Source organism: Macaca thibetana, chromosome X (assembly GCF_024542745.1).
Source record: "Macaca thibetana thibetana isolate TM-01 chromosome X, ASM2454274v1, whole genome shotgun sequence".
Classification (NCBI taxonomy): Eukaryota; Metazoa; Chordata; class Mammalia; order Primates; family Cercopithecidae; genus Macaca; species Macaca thibetana.
The window spans coordinates 146,966,965-146,989,593 of NC_065598.1; the positions used below are offsets into that span (position 1 = coordinate 146,966,965).

The 22,629-nt window shown below is 37.6% G+C and overlaps 1 protein-coding gene across 2 annotated transcripts in view; it reads right to left on the minus strand.

Moving 5' to 3' along the window:
- The window catches only part of GABRA3 (gamma-aminobutyric acid type A receptor subunit alpha3), a 290,138-nt gene that overhangs the window by 27,374 nt on the left and 240,135 nt on the right, over positions 1-22,629 (minus strand). For both annotated transcript variants that reach the window (XM_050775341.1, XM_050775342.1), the window contains exons 7-8: positions 12,805-12,948; positions 2,367-2,519 (exon numbers count right to left, since the gene is read on the minus strand). In XM_050775341.1, the coding sequence (XP_050631298.1) occupies positions 2,367-2,519; positions 12,805-12,948 (297 nt within the window). The remainder of the gene's footprint in view (positions 1-2,366; positions 2,520-12,804; positions 12,949-22,629) is intronic.

Here is a 22,629-nt window from a genome sequence, read left to right on the forward strand (position 1 = left end):
CAAGCATAACTCTTCAATGATATTGAATTTATGGGAAGTGTCCTTGTATTAATTTCCTTTGGTTTATGTAACAAATTATCACAAATTTAGTTGCTTAAAACAACTAAATGTCTTCTTACAATTCTTGATGCTAGAAGTCTGAAATTAGTTTCACTGGTCCAGTGTCAAGGTGTTAGCAGGGTTGCACTCCCTCTGGAGGCTCTAAAGGAATAATCTATTATCTTTTTCAGCTTCTACAGCTATATGACAGATTCCTTCACTCATGATCCCCTTCCTCTTTCTTCAAATCCAACAGCAGAGCATGTTCAAATCTTTCCTCCTTCTGTCATCACACTGCTTTCTCCTCCACAGTCAAATCTCCCTCTACCTGATTCTTGTAAGGATATTGTGATTGCATTTAGGCCCCATTCCAGATAATTCAGAATAATCTCTCCATCTCAAGATCTTTTATTTAATCACAACCACAAATTTATTTTTGCTGTATAGATCACACTCCCAAGTTCCAGGAACTAGAATATGGGTATCTTCGGGGACCATTATTCCGCCTACCACAATCTTAGTTGTAAATGTCTTTCTTATATAAATTTAAAAGTCAAACTCTTGTTTACCAAGACCAGGAGTCCATCTGCTTATCTTCCTGCCATAATAGTACCAGTTCATGTGATTAACACTCCATTTTCAGTTTCTTCTTTCGTTTGGGCCCCTGTGTATTTCCTTTAATTTCTTTTAAGCTCACGTCAAGACATTAGCTTAAAAGAATGGTTTCGGCTGGGTGCTGTGGCTCACACCTGTAATCCCAGCGCTTTGGGAGGTTGAGGCGGGCAGATCATCTGAAGTCAGGAGTTGGAGATCAGCCTGGCCAACATGTTGAAACCCTGTCTCTACTAAAAATACAAAAAAAAAAAAAAAAAAAAATTAGCCAGGCGTGGTGGCAGGTGCCTGTAATCCCAGCTACTCAGGAAGTTGAGGCAGGAGAATTGCTTGAACCTGAGAGGTGGGGATTGCAGTGAGCCAAGAATGCTCTATTGCACTCCAGCCTAGGCGACAAGAGTGAAACTCTGTCTGAAAAAAAAAAAAAAAAGAAAGAAGGAAGGAAAAGAAGGAAGGAAGGAAGGAAGGAAGGGAGGGAGGGAGGGAAAAAAAGAAAGAAGGAAAGAAAGAAGGAAAAAGAAAGAAAGAAAGAAAGAAAGAAAATTAAAAAAGAATGGTTTCTATGTTTTATCTAGCTTTTCTAGGATTTTATAAAGGAAGCTTTTTCAGGGTATCTCGTTTGTTATATTTCCCAAAGTGAGCATATTTAACCCACTCTCATACAGCTTTTGCTCCCTCCACTTCACTAGAACTGTTCTTTCCAAGATCACTAACAGCCAAGTATATCACAATACCCAACGGACAGTTTCTGTCTGCATCTCATGTAAACTCAGTACAATTCAACCCACATGAGTATTCTCTGCTTCTTGAAATACTTTCCTCACTTGACTTCCATAATATCACATCCTTTTGATTATTCTTTCTTTTTCCTACTTTACGGGTCACTCTTTCTCTTTCTCCACTAATATCTCCTACAATACCTGACCTACAATGCTGCTTCTTCCAAAATATAATTTACTTTTTATTTCACTACCCAGTAAAACTTCAGGATAGTGGCAGAAACACCTTCTGTGTGGATACCAAGTACACTCAAGTATATGCTTCAAAGGTACCATTGCCATGGAGGCAGTTTAGTAGCTGAAAAAATTAAAATATTTATCTCCAACAGTGGGAAAAATAGGCAAGAAATGTTTTATATGTTTTAAGTCTGTGAGGAAAAAGTGCTAATGATATGCAAATGTCTTCCTAGACATCAGTATACTCATGATGAAGAAAATGCCTTTGATTGTAGGTACTATTAAGAAATCATTTAAACTTTGTGTGGCTTTTACACAATATCAGATAATTCATACTTTCAAAAAGGCTAGAGAAGAAGCCACAAAGTCAAACACTCATACAAAAAAAAGCGGATCTTAACAAAGTCCCCAATCCAATACTCTGTTCAGACAGTTTGGTTTATAACCCTTTGACTTCTCCACTCTGTGCACTAAATTCCTCTCTTTTTCACTAAAGGATAATTCCCTCTCCAGCTTTTGGGGCAAGCAGGACTGAAATGGGAAGCATTTCAGTATCTTACTGGTCCAACAGTCTTTTTATTCTAACTTCCTCTTTAAGAATTCTGTCGTCTAAAACCCCATGGTCTGATGATTCATTTACTCCTGCTAGGCACAGGCATTTCTCCCATTCTCTCCAGGAATCATTCTTCCACCTTTCTCACCTCCACTGTGACTCTGCATGGTAAGACTTTCCCTTACGCTCCATAAATTATCACTCACCAAAGACTGTACGGGCAGGAACAGACTCTCTGTTGAGCCAGAACGACACTTGTGACAGAATGACAGTCATGATACATGGCAAGTAGGTCTGGATCACAAAGTAGCCAATTTTTCGCTTGAGATGGAAGTGGGTTGTCATGACGACATATTCTCCTAGACAGAGAGTAAAATTAGGCAGTATGTAGCTACATAAACATTGTTAAATCAAGTTGGGCCCCAATTCAATCCACAAAACTCCTTAATCTTATATTCAAGACAGGGTATTCCAGCACCTCCCAAGTTCATATAACCAAAGCCCTTTAACAATCACAAAACAGTGTGTTTTTTTGTGTGTGTGTGAAAAAAACAATGCCATCAGCGTACCAATACAGCTTGCTCAGAACAATTTTGACACAATTCATTCAAGTAAATTAATGTTCTCATTTAAATAATAATAAAATAAAAATCCCTTCTACAGCACTTTCTATGTGATAGGCACTCATTTAGCACTTTAACATTATAAAATATTTAATCTTCACAAGAACTCTATGAGGTAGGTACTATTGTTATCCTCATTTTATAACTCAAGAAACTGAGGCAAGGAGAGATGGAGCAACTTGCATAAGGTTACACAGCTGGTAAGTAGTAAAGCCCAAAGTCAAGCCCAGGTAGGTTGTCCACAGTTCATGCTTTTTAACCATTATGCTCTGCTGTTCTAATGTACCTACTTGGTTAGACCCAAAAGTTCACATAGCAGAATGTGAACTGACCTACATTATCCCACTCCTAAAATAAGAGTGAGTGCTTACTGCATTTTTACTGTGTGCCAAAATATTTTTCTGAGTGTTTGTGGAGTGTTAACTTTATATCCTCCTAACAGCTCTGTGAGATAGGCACTAATAATTACCCCATGTTGTTAAATGCATTAGTCAATCCTCCCTCTTACTGGATTTTTCAGCAGCACTTTATGCAGTTGATCCTTCATCCCTCTTGTAATCACTCTCTTCACAGAACCTCTAGGCCATGATGCTTTTCTGGTTTCTCTCCTACTTCACAGACCATTCCTCCAAAGTCTCCTTTGCTGTTCCTTTTAATTTCTAAACACTGGAGGATGTCAAAGCTCTGTACTTGTACTTCTTTTTTCTGTCTCACTCAGACACTGGCCATTCTCATCCAGCCTATGTCTTTAATACCTTAAACGCTAATAATTCCCCAATGTATATCTTCTACCTGGGCTTCCTACTTGTTATGGGTTGAATTGTGTCCCTCAAAAATATATACTGAAGCATTAGCCCCTGTTACCTCAGACTGTGGCCTTGTTTGGAAATAGTGTTATTGCAGATGTAGTTAGTTAAGATGAGGTCATGCAGCACTGGAGTAGGGTGGGCCCCTCATCCAACACGACTAGTGTCCTTAGAAGAGAGCACCATGTGAAAACACAGACACACAGGGAGAAGGATATGTAAAAAACAGGCAGAAATCCGGGAGCGGTGGCTCACATCTGTAATCCCAGCACTTTGGGAGGCCGAGGTGGGCGGATTATGAGGTCAGGAGATCGAGACCATCCTGGCTAACAGGGTGAAACACCGTCTCTATGAAAAATACAAAAAATTAGCCAGGTGTGGTGGCGGGTGCCTGTAGTCCCAGCTACTTGGGAGGCTGAGTCAGGAGAATGGTGTGAACCCAGGAGGCTGAGCTTGCAGTAAGCTGAGATCGGGCCACTGCACACCAGCCTGGGCAACAGAGCCAGACTCTGTCTCAAAAAAAAAAAAAAAAAAAAAAAAAAGGCAGAGATTGGAGTGGTGCAGCTGCAAGCCAAGGAATGCCAGAGATTACAGCCACCACCAGAAACTAAGGAGAGGCAAGGGACAGATTTTCCCCCTCAGAATCTCTAGAAAGAACTAACTTTCCTGATGCTTTGATTTGAGACTTCTAGCCTTAAGAACTGTGAGACACATTTCTGGTAAGTTGCACAGTTTGTGGTACTTTATTATAGGAGCCTTAAGATTCTCTACTCAACTCTAAGATTTATATATTAGACATCACTACTTGGGGATCTAATAGGCATCCTGACTTAACATGAAAATCAAGATTTTGGTTTTCACTCTCCCCATCCCCCACACCAATTCAAAATGGCTCCCCCAAGAGACTTTCCACTGACTTCTCAACCCCACCGTGTTCTGTTGCTCTATCTTGCTCACTCTCCCTCCCTCCTTTCTCTCTCACACATTTACACACACACACACACACACACACACACACACACACACACATAACACACACAAAAAATCAATCAGCCAACTATTCCGGTTCTTTCTCCAAAATATTTCCATAATTTGACCACTTCTCACCACCTCTACTGCTACCACCCTGGTCTAAGCCACCATCATGTCTCACCTAGAGTACTGTAATAGCTTTCTAACTGGTCTCCTTGCTCTGTCCTTGACACTTCTTCAATACATTCATAGTATACCTGCCAGAAATTATCTTATTAAAACGTAAGTCAGATCTTGTCTGTCTTCTGTTCAAGACTATCCAATGGTTTACCATCTCTCAAAGAGTAAAAGCCAGATTCTCCAAAATAGTCCTCAAAGACCCTTGCAATATGCCTGCTCTAATAGCACTCTTATCAGAGCTTCTTATTTTTCACCTCTCTTCCTTCACCCACATTTGGTTTTAGCAGGATTCCCGAAAGAGGCAATTTCCCACTTTTCTACTCTACCCACTCCCTTGTACCTAAACCTAGGAAGCACCACCCGGTCATCCAAGGCTCAATATACAACCCATATTGAATATGTATTCACATCTTAGCTTGTTTATGTGAACACAAAAAATACAAGTAGGCTTATTTTAAGTTTAGCAAATGAAAAATTACAACTTTGGGGTTTCCATCTCTTTTCTTTCTCTCTGCTTCTTTTTTCAATTCTTTTCTTTCTTTGTTTTATCTTCTGTCTGTGTCCATCTCTACTTCTTTCTGTCCTTTCCCTTTCCTTCACTCTCTCCCCGCTGAGAAGGCACTGGGGATTTGTTTTTCATGAGAGTTGGACTTTGATTAGCTTAGGCAATTCTCTCTCTTTTCCATCTTAGTCTCACATTTCCAAACCCTACTTATTAATCCTATCTCTGATCATGTGAAATATTTAATATATAAAAGATGTAATAAATATTCATAAATTAATTACATTCTGTGGATCTAAAAGACAAAGCAAATGGACTTTTCAAAAGATTATAAAATTAACCACTTGTTTTGAATAACTGACTCAAAACAGTTGAACACATTGATTTTCCTCAATCCTCTCCTTGTCTATATTTATTTCTTTCTCATTATGTCTTGTTGTCTGTCTTCTGAAGAGGTGAAAGGAATTCTCTTTAGTAAGAACTAACACCTTTTACTAGGTTGCAAAGATTTCCCTTGTTTCTGTCCTTGTATTGCAGACTATCTGGGTCCAGTGTGAAATCGTCAAAGGGACAATGGAAAGACACCTTTATATATTAACAAGTATTCACAACTTAGATCATTTCTATGCGTGGAACTTACAAGTGGACTTTTAGAAAGCTTAGCAAATTAATTTATTATGTCAATTAACTTAATCAGTTTTCTTAAACACAACTCTGATATTTTCCATCTCTATACATCTTCTTCCCTGCCAAAGAGAGAACTGAAATTTTAATCAAACTGGAAGATTTCACAATTTCCTCCATCCCACCTCCACCCTTGTGACCCAGCATATTAAGCTCATTATATACCATCTGTGTTGTGTATGTTGTATATGAAATATTCAAAGGTACAATATAAAACATACAATGCATATGTATTCACAAATTAGTTATTATCTATGTATCAGAAATGCCGCACAGTTTAGCTAAATAATGCTTTACGTAACTGACTATATTTTCCTGAAGTGGGTTTGTTAGATTCTCTCCCTCCTTTCCCCTATTGCTGTGTCTCTCTGTCTTTCTTATTATGAGGGATGACCCTTTAAGTGATTTGGGAGATTTTTCTCCTGCCTTTGCACTTCAGTCTATTAAATTCCATCTGTGTTAAATGTGAAATATTTCATAATAGAACATAAAACACATTTACAACATAGCTAGTTTCTAAGGTTTTGAAACACACAAGAGGAATTTTTAGCTTGGCAAATTAACTCATCATAAAAAAGTAAGTGGATATATTTTCTTAAATCTATCTTAGGTATTTTTCCCGCTCTCTATCTCTATTCCTTGTTCTTTATCTTGCCTCCTGTTTTCTTTTTATTTCCATCTCTCTGATTTTTCTTTATGTCCTGTTTTATGCATTATCTTTACTTACCTATGCTACACATCTAAAGAAATAATATATACAATGCCAATAATAATAAAAATGTCATTCTAACAAATGATCAAATTTCTAGGAAAGATGGATATATAAGGATCACACATCCAAACTATCATTTTAGAAAATTAATGTAATAATTCGCCAAATTAGGGAAAATAGGGGATGGTGTCAACAACTAGCCACAGACTTTGAGGAATTTCATTCATTTATTTAATACATGTTTGAATCTGGAGCAAAGAGCAGACAGCCTCTGCTTGAAGCTAGTTCATAGTGAGGACTGACAGCATTTGGAGAGAAAGCCAGCCATACCAATCAGAACATCCATGGATTGTGGGTCTGACCTTTCTCTGGCCTAGATTTCCATTCATATGCTAGACCCTACATGGAAGAGTGTATGCAGAATTTAGAAAGGAATGCCCATAATTTATGGTCACAATAAAAACAATACATATATATGTGAGGTAATAATATTTATATGGTTCCTAAATCAATAGGTATAAAAGTATGTGCAGCAAAATGTCTCCCTCCCAAATCTGCCCCCAAATTACCCATTTCACATCTCCTTCTTTTAGGTAACTATGATTAACAGCCTCTTGTGTATCTTCCTAGAAAGAGTATGGTGTGTGTGTGTGTGTGTGTGTGTGTGTGTACACAGTTTGAAAACATTTATCTACAATAATTAAAATAATGTAATACATATAAAAATAGACAGAGAGACAACAATGAAAGAGAATAATAAATATAGACACAGATTTATGCATTTGTATGTGTATGTATGTGCACACATATGAATTTAGTATATGATAAAAGCAGCATCTCATTTCACTGAGGAAACACTGGATTATTCATTCATGGATACTGGTACATTTGGTTACCTCATAGTGCAAACCAAAAATAAAACTCCAGATTATATTCGAGATGTAAATTTTAAAAATGGAAATAATGTAGTTCCTAAAAAATGTAGGTAAAAAGTTGGAAAGATGTCCAATTCATATAGCAGACTGAGCAGCAACATTTACCTCCTCTTTCTCTTAAGACTTCATCAAGTGCCAGTGAAAACAGTAAAATAGAATAAACCCATAAGGAAGAAAACAACAGTAAAGAATGAATTAAAGAGCTCAAGAGAATTTTGGAATTCAGAAAGTGCTAATGGTGAAAGCAGGCCTCAGTGTAGATGAGAAGCTGCAGAGGGAGCTCAGTTTACAAGGGAGGTCCCTGCTGGCACCGCCCAGAGAGGACACAGACCTGGAGGCTGCAGGGACAAAGGGAGAGGGTCTCAAGAATGGGAATGGAAAATAGGGACATTTCCTGCAGATCTGAACTTGGAAAAGTTACAAGCCCTACTTCCATAGGCACAATGGCTGTATCGATATGTTTACTTTCCCAGTCGAAAGAAAGATAACCTGAGTGCCTTTTTCTAAAATACTCTGAAGCGTCTTTCTACAGAAAACTAGGGAAATTTAAGTGGGTGGTAGGCCCTTAAAGAAGAAATGCAATCCTAACAAAAGACAGTATTTACACAGTCATAATAATACAAATTTCTCTTGCTGGTTTTGAGCTTTTTAAATCAATCTATAGAGAAAGTATTGAAAGCTTAATTAGGGGTATATAACTGTATTAGTTTTCTATTTATTGGTACTTTATCAAATTACCCCACGCTTGTTGGCTTAAAACAGCACAAACTTATACTCTTATACTTCTGAAGGTCAGAAGTCTAAAATGGGTCTCACTGTGCTAAAATCAGGATGTAAGTGGGGCTGCCTTTACTTCTGGTGACTCTATGGAAGAATAGGTTTTCTCGCCTTTTTTACTTCTCTGGGTAGTCCACATTTCTGGGCTTGTGGCCCCATTTGTCATCTTTCAAGCCAGCTGTAAAATATCTTCTACTCATTTTCTTTTTGACTCTGGTCTCCCTGCCTCTCCTTTATAAGGACCCTCATGGTTACATTATGCCCACTTGAATAATTCAGAATAATCTATTTTGAAATCAGCTGATTAGGAACCTTAATCCCCACTTTCCATGTAACCTAACATGTTCACAGGTTCTAGGGAATAGAATGTGGACATCTTTGGGGGGCCACTATTCTCCCTACCACAAGAACTAAGTGTACATTTTAATCTGTTTTTACAATGAAAGCAAACTTTTAGTTGTCAGAAGTTGGAAGAAAGAAGGAGAGGATATGAGGACAGAAGGGTTGATAGATCAATAAATATAGCTAACTATTTGATCCAGCTATCAAGACTTGAAGGAAAGGAGAGGTAGGGCCAATGGAAGTGAGATAAGCACTCATATACCTTAGAGTAGGGAATCAATGTTTCGTCTCTAAAGGTGAAAAACAGCAGTATAAGCTCATTATTCAGAACTATGGAGGGAACCATCAGAAGTAAAACATAAGTAGTTAAAATGAGAACTGCTCCTTTTCAGTATATACCTTTCTGTTATTTGATTTTTAAATTTTCTTTTCTTTCCTTCTTCCCTCCCTCCCTGCCTTTCTTCCTGCCTTCCTTCTCTCCTTACATCCTTCCTTCTAGATGCAAAGTAAAAAGGGAGTGGTCCGTGTAGTTATTATGCTTATAGACTCTGGAGCAAATTTGCTGCCTTGTTTCCAAATCTTGCTCTACCACTTACCAACTGTGTGACCCTGAGAAAATTATTTAATCTGTCTGAGCCTCGATTTCCTTATCTATAAACCTCAGATAATACCACCACCCACCTCAAACTGTTGTTCAAAGGTTAAGTGAGTTAATACATGCCCTCAGAGAAATGCTTTGCACATATTACATGCTCAGAAATTGATCATTATTAATTCTACCACCATACCCATGTATTACTTTGAAAAACAGTAAGAAAACAAGAACGACAATATCTTGTTGCATTATTTTCCTATGGCTGCCATAAGAAAGTACTACACCCTGGATGGGTTAAAACAAAGCAAATGTATTCTTTCACAGTTCTGGAGGCTGGAAGTCTGATATTGAGGTGTCAGCAGGGCTACACTCCCTCTGAAAATTGTAGGGAAATCCTTCCTTGCCTCTTCCTAGTTTCAAGTTGTTTTCTCGCAATCTTTGGTGTTCCTCAGCTTATAGAAGCATCACCCCAATCCCTGCCTTCATGTTTACATGGTGTTCTCCATGTGCATGCACATGCATGTGTATGTCTCTATGTCCAAATTTCCCCTTTTTATAAGGATACCAGTCATATTGGATTAGGGCCCACTCCACTGCAGTATGACCTTATCTTAACTCATTACATCTGCAGTGACCCTGTTTCCAAATAAGGTCACATTTTGTGGTACTGGGGGTTAGGACTTAAACATATCTTTTCAGGGGACACAATTCAACCCATGATACCTGTGTTGGCAAGGGTGAGGGGAAATTGGCATGCTCATCACTGATAATAGGAGTGGGAATTCTTGAACCTTTCAGAACAGCAGTTTGTCAATATGTATCAATTTTTTTAACGTGTCTACTTTCTGAAATAGCAATCTCAATATCCTGTCTGTATCTTAGGCAGATACTTACATAGGAGCAAAATGCTATAGGGAAAAAAAGGGTCTTTACAGCGTTGTTTATAGCATTAAAACACAGAATATAATAGTAGATGATTGTTTAAATAGATTGTGATCCATCTATATGAAGACATTACCAAAAAAGATACTATTTTATTGAGTTTCACAAAGAAATGCTACACTTCCTAGTGACAACAGGGATTATCATCATTGTCAACTATGCTCTGGCCTGACAGGAAGGCTTTTCACTTTTTTTTTAAGTATCCAAAACAAGTAATAATAAATGAAATGTGTGGTGTGTTCATTCTAATTGCTAAAATATTTTACTAAATCTCGTCTACATTTTACTTGGATTATGTGCATTTACTGACATGAAAAACACATTTATAATATAAAATTAAATAAAAATTAGCTTATAAAACAGTATCAATACTATGGCCCCATTTATATAAAAACATATTTATACAGAAAATGCAAAGGGAACTGTCTTAAATACCAAATGTAAAATAATCAGTTAATGTACCAAAATCTTCTAAGATACTTCTGGAAAGTGGAAATAAAAAGTATTTTAATTTCCAATATTTGCTCCTCCATATATTTCTAATTTTCCTGTCATGAACGTGTATCTTCTGTGAGCTCAAGATGAGACCAACAGCAGTTTACCCAAATGAAGTGGGAGTGGGGTCTGATTGGGCAGCCAAGGATTGGTCTCAAGAGTTGATGCCAGGCGGGGCAGTGCCCAGGACAGACGGGGAGGTGAGAGGAGTGAACAGATACAGGGACTTCTCTTGCTTGCTCACTCCGAGGAGGAAATCCCCGCAGCAGCAAGGGCAGGCCCTCAGCCTCTAGGGCCCAGCTGTACAGTGCACAACTTTGGGCTATGAGATATTGCAGCCTTGGCCTCCTCGTGGGGTCTCCTTCCTCTTTTCCCTTAAGTTGGGGTGGGGAAGGGAGGGGAAACCAGACAGTGGCAGTGGTGGTGGCACCTCTGGAAGCAGGAGGCCAGCTTCTCTGCTCACACATGTAAGGGGTCCAGTGCAGACGTGAGGGGACAGGAGGGTGTGTGAGACCTACAAATGACTTCTCTCCCTCCTTGCTTGCACAGTCCCGGGATCAGGGTCCTGACGGCTGGCAGTACCTGTGCAGCCAGTGCAGGAAAAGTATGTCAATGCCCCTGCGTCACCTTCAACAGAGTAAGCCAGGGACGGGTCCCTGTCTGACTCTGCCCACACTCCCAGGGCTCTGAGCCCTGGCCACGCAGTGGCCCAGGTAAGCCAATGAATGATAGCCAGGAGCGCTCTTGGGGCACAGGGGCAGGGCCCAGGAGGCCCAGACACTCCAACCGCCAGCCACCTCTACTGCTTCTGCCAAAGCCAGGCACTTGACCCCAGCAGCAGTACTCACCCACTGGAGGGAGGGAATTCTTCAGATTGGGGCCAGCCACACCTTGCCTGCCTGTGCCACTTGGACTGGTCCAGCCGGAGGCCTGCCACACATGACCCCAGGACCCCATGGAACAGCCCACCCACCCCCGCAGCCCTACACTCTCTATCCCTTCTGCATCTTACTCTGAACAGCTTTCAGCTTCCCTAACAGGCCATGCTCTCTCATACTTCTGAATTTTTGACATCTCAGCGTTGCCTTTGTCAAGAATACCCTTTTCCCACACTAGTTCCAGATCTCTAAATCCTGTTTGTCCTTCAATTACATTTCAAATGTTGATTTTTTTTAGGCACCCTTCCCTGATTCTGAGGTGGAAGGAGAACAGGGGGCAGAGGAGATGACAGACTGTGACATCACAAGAGGGAACAGCGTATGTCTAGATAATGAGATAAAAGGACATATATAATTGTGGATTCACACAGACAAGTGTTGCTTGAAAATTAATGTTGAAAGCTTCTATCATTTCATAGCAAAAAAATATTATGTGATATGTGGGCCCCAGCATATACTCCATTTTGACTAACATTCTAAGGTTAGTTGAGATCCAGAATATATCGTTCCTCAGGCCCCTTGAACTGCTCAGGGGTCATTTCAAAATGGACAGACTTAAGGCCACAGAACAAAACTCTAGTTCCATTTGTCAATATCCAAGAGTTAGCCATTGATAAAACCTAGCAGGTTTTGCCAACCAAGCTTTTTTCTGAGTTACGTGATCCACTTAAGAAAATAATTCCATGGCTACTCCCTGGACATCCTGGCTGTGTGCTTGACATTTTCTGGGATTAGTTAATGTGCCACCTCAGCACGGGCTGAGTTAAGCAATTATTTTAATGCAATCTTTAGGAACAAAGCTCAGCTCTTTGCCCACCATGGCCTCCATCTGCTTTCTTTTCTCATACTCTAACCCTAATTCCCTTCACCTTCTGCACCACTCTCCAAGAGGCAGCAGGCAATTGTGGTTAAGAGGATGGTCTCGGGAGCCAATCTGACAAGTGTTCGTTTTCGTTTTGCCATTGCATAACTGTGACAAGGAGCAAATTACTGAACTTTTATATACCTCAGTTTTCTCATGATAATACTACCTTTGTCACAACATTGCTTTAAAGATTAAATAACTTATAAGCACTTAGAACAGTGACTGGCATGCGGTACAGGTTACAGAAATGTTTGTTAAATAAAATAAGTTAAATACCTGTACTAGACCGGATTATCTCTGTCCCAACAACATGGCCCAGCAGGTCATACTGGTTCAAGCGAGAACCATCCTGTGCCACTTCCACAGATTTGTTCTTTCCGAGAGTCCAAGAATAAACCACTTCAGCTGTTGTATAGGCATCTAAGGCAGAGAAGAGTCAATAAAGAGAAGTTGAAGGAAACAGAGAATGATTACCCTTGATACTAAACTCAAATGAGATTGAAATAAAACTTCCATCTTCAAAGAGTTCTGGGCATGTGGTCTGTCTTCAACTGAAGTACATCCATCCATCCATCCATCCATCCATCCATCCAATAAACTCTCATTGAATAGCTACTGTAGTATATGCTGTGTACATTGAAATGAACTCAAAGTGTTCTCATACTTCAGTGACTGTCTTCTAGACAGTCAATAAACTTTTTCTTCTGTTGGAAAGAAAGGGGAAAGAATGGCTAAAATATTATCTCATGTAGATGTCACAGACTCAAATGCCTACAGGAGCCATAGAGGTTGACATAATTTGGATATTTGGCCCCTGCAATTCTTATGTTAAAATGTGAACCCCAGTGTTGGAAGTGGGGCCCAGTGGGAGGTGTTTGAGTCATGGAGGCAGATCCCTCACAAATGGCTGGATGCCACCCCCCTCCAGTAATGAGTGAATTCTTGCTGTATTACTTCACAGGCTATCTGATTGTTTTAAAGGAGCCTCGCACCTTCTCTCTTTTGCTCCCTCTTTTCATGTGACACACTGGCTTGCTTTGCCTTTCACCATGAATGAAAGCTTCCTGATGTCCTTACAGAAACCAGATGCTGGCTCCATGCTTCTTGTACAGACCCCCATAACCGTGAACCAAATAAAACTCTTTTCTTTGTAATTTACCTAGCTTCAGGTATTCCTTCACAGAAAAGCAAAACAGACCAATACAGAGGTACCTTGAATAACTGAATCAGGCTAGCTGTAAGAAAAATAAACTGGCAGAAAAGTAATACAAATTTAATTAATTATGGGGTGAGCATATCAGAGAAAGCAAAAATTCAAACTAGTGATATTTTAAGTTAAAAAAGAAAAATTCCAAATTAAAATTACAATAATTAATTTTCTTTCATAACTTATTATCATTTTGATATGCAAACAAGACAACTGACACCTTTTCTTTTGCATCAGCATTAATGTCAAGGCTTGCATTTAGAATTCCAATGTCAAGTACAGAATTTGTATAGATTAACAGGGGTGTGAGTAAGGGAAATGGTGAGAAATGAGGTGGGGTTACTTAATGTTAGTCAGTATATTAAAGAAATGAGTTGATTCCTTCCCTGATGTGATTAACTCTTTCCACCGTGGATTTTATATCTAGGGTGAGTACTTGCCCTAACTCAGGCACCCAGGCTCATAAAGGGAAGCTGATCACATACTGTATACCCTTTTCCTTCAAGTTTTGAGCTGCCTGTTGTTCAAGTCAGAGGGGAAGAGGGGTTCCTCTACCTCATGGTGGCAACTACTATACCCCTAATATACTCTATTTAAACCTTTTACTACAAAGCAAATAATTTCTGGTGAATCTGCCAATAAACAAATATAAATGCTGGGTCCCTGCAAAACTTTGCAACATTGGATATACATTACACAAGTCTGACATTAACAGCTATTCATGGGTACTAATTGTGATCTGCTTACATTACACTTTTTAAAACTTTTTCAATACACCTAAATAAGTAATTTCCTGCTTTGTTTGTGATGAGTAGCACACTAAAAATTTCTCCAATCACATCAAAATTCTCATTGACATCATGAACAAATATTCATAACTCTATGGTATTTTTTATATCTGTGCTCTCATACGCTGCAAAGGAAAATATCACAGGAAGTTTAACTTTTCCACATAACTTGCCTTGTATATAGTCTCAGTCATTTCTTCAACACAACAACAATAATATTTCTAGTTGGACACATACATTTCTGATGCAATTAATAGACTTTTTTTTACAAGTTTGGTACCTATGAAACATTTTGATGCCTATAAAGGTTTGTTGCTGAATGCATAACCACATTTTCTAGCAATAAAATTTAATGTATGCATTGAAGCACAAAACCTAACTTTCAATGTTTTTAATTAATATTTTCATTGTGCAGTTCTTCTATATAAAAATCATGTTTTTTGTAATGAATAGCATAATTTTGATATATGAAGTTTTATGTTTTCAATAGAAGCATGCTTTGTGTGCTTAAAGATGGGAAAATATCTTTTATTTCTATAAGAAAATGTAAACTCTCCCATCTTGTTTAAAGTATAGCCATCTCAGCATGTCTTAATTAAAAAACAAAATTGATAGATATGGTACAAGAACTCTTTCACTTTCCTCATTTCTACTGGGAGCTCTTAATTCTCTTGTAAGTAAAACAAAAGTGCAAGTGAGATGATTACTGGCAATTGATATTAGACTCCCTTTTCAGGGAGTGAGGTGAAAGTGATGGAGGTTATGAGGAAAGGGAAAGCATATCCTCATCTACAAGGGATAGTCACTATTTGGCTTCGACTGATTGAAGCCATGTAGGATTTGAGCCCAGTGTTGTCAATCTTCTGATTTTGTGAAATAATAAGCAAATGTGGAATTTTATGTGACATCTCCCAAATGTAAAATCTTAGCAAATAATTTTAAAAGTTGTAAACAGTGTGTGGATCAAACAAATCACACCTGAAGCTCCCAATTTACAACCTGTGGTCTAGGGACTTTCTCCTATAGATGGCTATGATTCCTTATGATTCCACCTTAAAAACAAAGCATCCTCTTCTACTTATGGGATATCTAGGGCTCTCAGCTTGAATTGTGGACCTTTAAACTATTATCACCAAGAAGAAAGGGAAATCTTCTCAGAACCCTTCTCATACCCTTACCTAAAATTTATACTGATATTATATGAGGCAGTCATAATACTATCAGTGAAATATGAATTCATAAGACCCTTGTGCTCTTATTTTTCCCCAGAGTCTTTTATCTTTAGTACATATGCTTGGGGTACCCCTACTCCTAAGCAGGGAATCATCTGTATATGTCTTCTTACCTTTGCTGTTCAGATGGTTGTAACACTTTTTGTTTAAAGATAGTGCCATGTTCTATCCAATCTACCCAAGATTTTGACAGTGTAAAATCTAAACAGGTTTGTTCATGGAAAGTGTAAGCAATGGAAGATTTTGTTTCCACCCCTAAAAAGGAAAATGAATTTCTTGCTGGAGCTCTTAACTTAAGCTAAGTACCTGGCACAGACAGCCCTGAATATTCACCCTGAAAATCCAAACAGATCCTAACACAGATGTGACAATAAATTGTGCAGCTATCAGTATCTCAGAAAATTCACTTGGCCAGAGTAGCAACTTACTTTATGCAGAAAGCAATGATTTAATGTCTTTGGCAATAATATATGGGAATAGAGGGATTTGTGGAGAAAAAAATACCCTCTTCTCATAAGATAGAGGGCAAAGCAGGAAAGACATGAGTAACTGTAAGAAGAAAACAAAAACAAATTGAAAATTACTCAATCAAGTGTCTGCTTGGAGCCTGACCTGTACTGGTAAACAAAGTTTGTGAAGGCACAGTGGCCACCATCACATCAGGAAGCCCACAATTTACTTGGGGAGACAGAGAAAGCACAATGGCTGTAGTGCAATTTGGAATATAGGAGTATGCACACTAGTGAAATAAACACAAGTGTTAAGTAAAAACAGAGGTGAGCACTATTACTCCTGCTCAGAGTGGGGTGTTACAGAAGGATTCCTAAAGTAAATGATACTCAGAAGACGACGCCACCTTTAGGAGGTGAAAGAAGGACATTCCTAGCAAAGAACAACATAGTCAAGGCAAAAAGTATGTGAGCACATGGAGTGGTAAAGGAATTAATAGTATCACTGGAGTCACAGGCCAGAAGGAAGCTTAATAAATAGGATAAAATATCCAAGTTAGTCTGGGTACAGTGGCTTATGCTGTAATCCCAGCACCTTGGAAGGCCAATGCAGGAGGATTGCATGGGGCCAAGAGTTTGAGAACAGCCTGGGCAACACAGAAAGAAACCGTCTCTGCAAAAAAAAAAAAAAAAAATTAAAAATTAGCTGGGCATGGTGGCACATGCCTGTAGCCCCAGCTGCTCAGGAGGCTGAGGCAGGAGGATCAATTGAGCCCAGGGGTTCAACGCTACAGTGAGCAATGATCGAGCCACTGCACTCCAACCCAGGCAATAGAGCAAGGCCTTTGTCTCAAAAAAAAAAAAAAAAAAAAAAAAAAAAAAAGTCTGAATTGCCTACCCTAAGAAATAAGAGTTTTTGCAGTCCTGGATTTCTTGCTTTTATTATATAGTCCCCAGAAGAAACTTCTAATGGGCAAGTGGGAACCTCTGTTGGAATATGCACATGTGTGTACACACAACGAGTTGTGGACATGCCTAAAGGAGAAAGATGACATGACCAGATATAAGCTTGGGAAGGATCACCCTGGCTGTCATAGGGATGGCTGGTGGAAAAGAGTGAAACTGAAGCCAAGACGGTATTTAAAAGGTCATCACAATGCCTTTTGGTGTCAGTGACCCATAGGCATAATATACTAGACAGTGGGTTGAACTGAGTGGGACGGAGCGATTTCAGAAGTAGAAATGATTATAATTTTTGAGTTTTCATGTGGTTAAGAAAGGAAAAAGGACATTTAAACAAGATTCTACATGATCCTAACATTGTAGCTTTTGCAAGTACATGGATAATGATGGAATTTATTCACCCACTGGGGAACAGAATTCTTCCCAGTTAGGCCTCTTTCTGCTTTCCTTCCTCCATGGATTTGGGCTCCTTTAATTCCTCAGCTTCTCTCCTATAAAACTGCCCCCTCATCTCAATTATAATCATTGTACTTTCATGGAGGAGCTGGGGTAGGGTGGAGGGACTGGTTCCTGAAGAAAGGATATCTACCTGACATTTAGAACTTTTGCACTCGCTGAATGGGCCCTTCAATATATCTCATATGAGTTATAATGGCTAAAGCATCTCCTTGTCTTTAGTTGCTTAGCAAAATGCCTCCTTCTGTTATCTGAGCCTTGGTATGTAACGCACCCCAGGAAAAATGGAAGTAACAAACAATCTTGCCATGTTAGCACAAATGAGAATGTATTTCTTTTGAAATATTGTCAGAAACCACTTGCTTGATAAATTGATTTAATCAGTTACCCGTTCAACAAATATCAAGGCATCATATTAGATAGTGAAGACACAGAGGTCATAAATCATTTGAGGCCCCATCACCTCATTGAGCTTACAGTCTAGTGAGAAAAGACAGACAATAAACAAGTAAATAAATAATATAGTAACAGATAGTGGTGCATGCTATAAAGAAAATAAAGTAGAGTTACAGGGTGAGGAGGGGCGTCATTAGATACAGTGATAAGAGAAGATCTCTCTGAGGGTAGTTTCTAATCTAAAATATTAAAAAATGAGAAGGAGTCAGTCATGCAAGAGCTTGATGGAAAACATTTCAGGCCAAAATAATAACAAAACAACTAAACCTCCCAAACTCCCCAAAACCAGCAAATGCAAAGTCTTCTATGTGGTAAAGAGTTCTAGGAACTGGCAGAAGGCCAGTGTAATGGGGAAAGGGATATGATACAACGTTGAGGAGGTAAGTAACCAGAATACAGGATCTAAACCAAGATACAGAACACAAAGAGTTTTAGTGAAAAGAACTTAAGTTTGGTTTGGACATAGTAAAAATCCAAGGATTCTCCAGATTTCCCAGCACCATATGTTGAAGAGACTGCCCTTCCCTTAATGTGTATTTTGGTGCTTTTGTCAAAAATCAGTTGGCTGTAAATATGTAGGTTTATTTCTGTATTCTTTATTCCTTTATTTTTTATTTTTATAGATTTGGAGACTACAAGTGCAGTTTTGTTAAACTGATATATTGTGTAGTGAACAAGTCTGAGCTTTTAGTGTACCCATTGCCCAAATACTAAACACTGCACCCTACAGGTATTTTTTCAATCTTCACCTCCTCATACCCTCCCATTTTTTGGAATCTCCAGTGTGTATTATTCCACTCTCTGTATCCATGTGTATCCATTATTTGGATCCCACTTACAAGTGAGAATATGCAGTAGTTGAGTTTATGAACTATATCACTGAGGATAGTGGCCTCTAGTTCCATCTATGGTGCAGCAGACACATGATTTCATCCTTTTTATGGCTGAGTAGTATTCCATGGTGTCTGTGTATGTGTTTGTGTGTGTACATACATATATGTACCAATTTTCTTTATCCAGTCATCCACTGATGGACATTTAGGTTGATTCCATGACTTTGCTATTGTAAATAGTGCTGTGATAAACATACAACTGCATGTGTCTTTTTATGTTCCATTGTTCTATGTGTCAATTTTTATGCCACTACCCTGCTGTTTTGGTTACTATAGCTTCATGGTATATTTTGAAGTCAGGTAGTGTGATGTCCCTAGGTTTATTCATTTTGCTTAGTATAGTTTTGGAGATTTTGGGTCTTTTGTGGTTTCATATGAAGTTTAGAATTTTTTTTCTATTTCAGGAAGCATGTAATTGGTGTTTTGATAGCAATTGTATTGAATGTGTAGCTTGCTTTGGGTAGCATGAACATTTTAACAGTATCAGTTCTTCCAATCCATGAACATAAGACCTCTTTCTACTTATTTGTGTCTTATTCTGTTTTTCTAATTTGTGTTTATAGTTTTCATTGTGGAGATCTTTTACCTCCTTGGTTAAATTTATTCCTAGGAATATTATTGTTTTGTAGCTATTGTAAATGGAATCACTTTCTTTTTTCAAATAGTTCACTATTGACATATAGAAATGGTACTGACTTTTGTATGTGGATTTTGTATCCTTCCATGTTGCTTATTTTCTTCATTAATTCTAACAATTTTTTGTTTAGTTCTTTAGGGATATATATACACACACAAACACACACATATACACACATATATGTATGTGTGTATGGATATATATATATTTATTTATATGATTATGTCATCTGCAAATAGGGACAATTTGACTTCCTCCTTTCCAATTTGGATGCCTTTTATTTCTTTCTCTTGCCTAATTGCTCTGGCTAGGACTTCTAGTACTTCTAGGACTTCTCACCAGTAGTTGTGAGAAGTGGTGAGACTGGGTATCCTTGCCTTGTTTCACAGTTTCAGATCTTAGAAAAGAGCTTTCAACCTTTTCCATTCAGTATGATGTTTGCTGTAGGTTTGTTATATATGGCCTTTATTGTGTTGAGGTACATTCTTTTTCTATACCTAATTAGTTAAGAGCTTTCATCATGAAGAGATGTTGAACTTTATTGAATATTTTTTTCTTCATCTACTGAAATGACCATGTGTTTTTTGTCCTTGATTTTGTTGATGTCATGTATCACATTTATTCATTTGCATGTTTTCAACCATTTTTGCATCCCTGGGATGAATCCCATTGCCTCTTCAACATGGTGCTGAGAAAACTGCATGTCCACATGTACAAGAATGAGACTAAACCCTTATCTCTCACTATAAACAATCGAATCAAAATGGATTAATGACTTAAATGTAAAACCCAAAGCTATAAAATTACTAGAAGAAAATGTAGGGGAAATTCTCCATGCCATCAGTCATCTAGGCAAGGTTCTTTTAGATAAGAATCCAAAAGCACAGGCAGTAAAAACAAAAGTAGAAATATGGAATTTTATCAAACTAAAAATCTTTTGTAGAGCAAATGAAACAACCAACAGAGCGAACAGAAAATACACAGAATGGGAAAAATATTTTCAAAGTACACATCTGATAAGGGGTTAATATCCAGTATATATAAGGAACTCAAATAACTCAATATAAAAAAATCTGATTTTAAAAATGGGCAAAAGACCTTAATAGACATCTCTCAAAAGAAGATATACAAATGGCCACCAGGTATATAAAAAATGCCCAGTATCACTAATCATTACAGAGATGTAAATCAAAACCACAATTAGATATCACCTCACCCTGGTTAGAATGACTATTATCAAAAAGACAAAAGAGAACAAGTGCTGGAAAAGATGAGAATAAAGGGGAACTCTTTCTTATACACTGTTGGTGAGAATGCAAATTAGTACTGCCACTATGAAAAAAAGTAAGGCGTTTCCTCAAAAAATTATAAACCAAATTACCATAATATCCAGCAATTCCACTACTGGGTATACACCCAAAATAAATAGAGTATGTTCAAGAGATATCTATACTTCAATTATTATTTTAGCACTGTTCAAAATAGACAAGATGTGGAATCAATCCAAGTGTCCATCAATGAATGAATTAATAAGAAAATGTTATATAAACACACACACACACACACACACACACACACACAATGGAATGCTATTCAGCCATAAAAAGAGAATGAAATTCTATTATTTGTGGCAATGTGGATAAAATTGGAAGATATTATGTTAAATGAAGTGAGCAAGGCTCAGAATGACAAATATTGCATTGTATCATTCATATACATAATCTAAAATAGATGATATCATAAAAGTAGAGAGTAGAATGGCGGTTACCTGAGTCTGGGGAAGGAGAAGAGAGAGGGCCTGGAGAGAGCTTGGTTAATGGAGGGAGATTGATTAATGGGTACAAGGTATAGTTGGATAGAAGGAATAAGTTCTGGTGTGCTATTGTGCAGAAGGCTGATTATATTTAAAAAAATATTGTATGATATATTTCAAAATAGCCAGAAAAGAGGATTTTGAATGTTCTCATCACAAATACATGATAAATGTTTGAGATAATGGAAATGTTAAATACCCCAATTTGATCATTACACAATATATATATTTATTGAAACATCTAATTGTACCCAAAAAGTATACACACTTATTTGTCAATTAAAACAAAAATAATTTTTTAAAAATTTAGGCATTCTGATGAATCTGAAAGCTACAGTCCGAGGTTGGTATATATAAAACCAAATGGAAACAGGTACTATATTGGTTTATAACTTAATCAAATAATTGCAATTCTCAAAACTTTTATTATTCACAGTGACAGGACAAGTTATAGCCACTAATTACTGGCAAATTAAGAAAATTTTGAATTTCTAGTGCAGAGTATATATGCTTCTTTATGTATTGAGATGATCGTGTGGTTTTTGTCCATTTTATTATTATGTCATATTATGTTGAATAGTTTTTCGTTGTTGAGCCAACTTTGTATTCCTGGGATAAATCTCACTTAAAACTGATGTATAATCCATTTTATAAGTTGCTTGAATCAGTTGCTAGAGTTTCGTTGAAGATTTTTGTGTCTTATGGCTGTCTTATGATTATAGTCATAAGAAATACTTGTCTAGGTTTGTTACATATGTATACTTGTGCCATGTTGCTGTGCTGCACGTTATGCACATGTACCCTACAACTTAAAGTATAATAATAATAAATAAATTAAAAAAAAAAAAAAAAAGAAAGAAAAAAAAAAAAAAAAAAAAAAAAAAAAGAAATACTTGTCTATAGTTGTATTTTCTAGTGACCTTTGGTTTTGGTATCAGGGTAACACTAGCCTCATAGAATGAATTAAGAAATGTTCTTTCCCCTTCTATATTTTGGAAGAATTATTTGTGAAACCCTGGTATTGATTGGTATCAAGTCTTTTTCAAATGTTTTGTACAATTAGATCTAAGCCTGGGCTTTTCTTTGTGAGAAGTTATTAAATCACTAATGTAACCTATTTACTTAGTATAGGGTCAATGAAAACTTATATTTCTCCTTCAGTCAGTTCCATCAGTTTGTATATTTCTATGACTTTTTTTCATTTCAT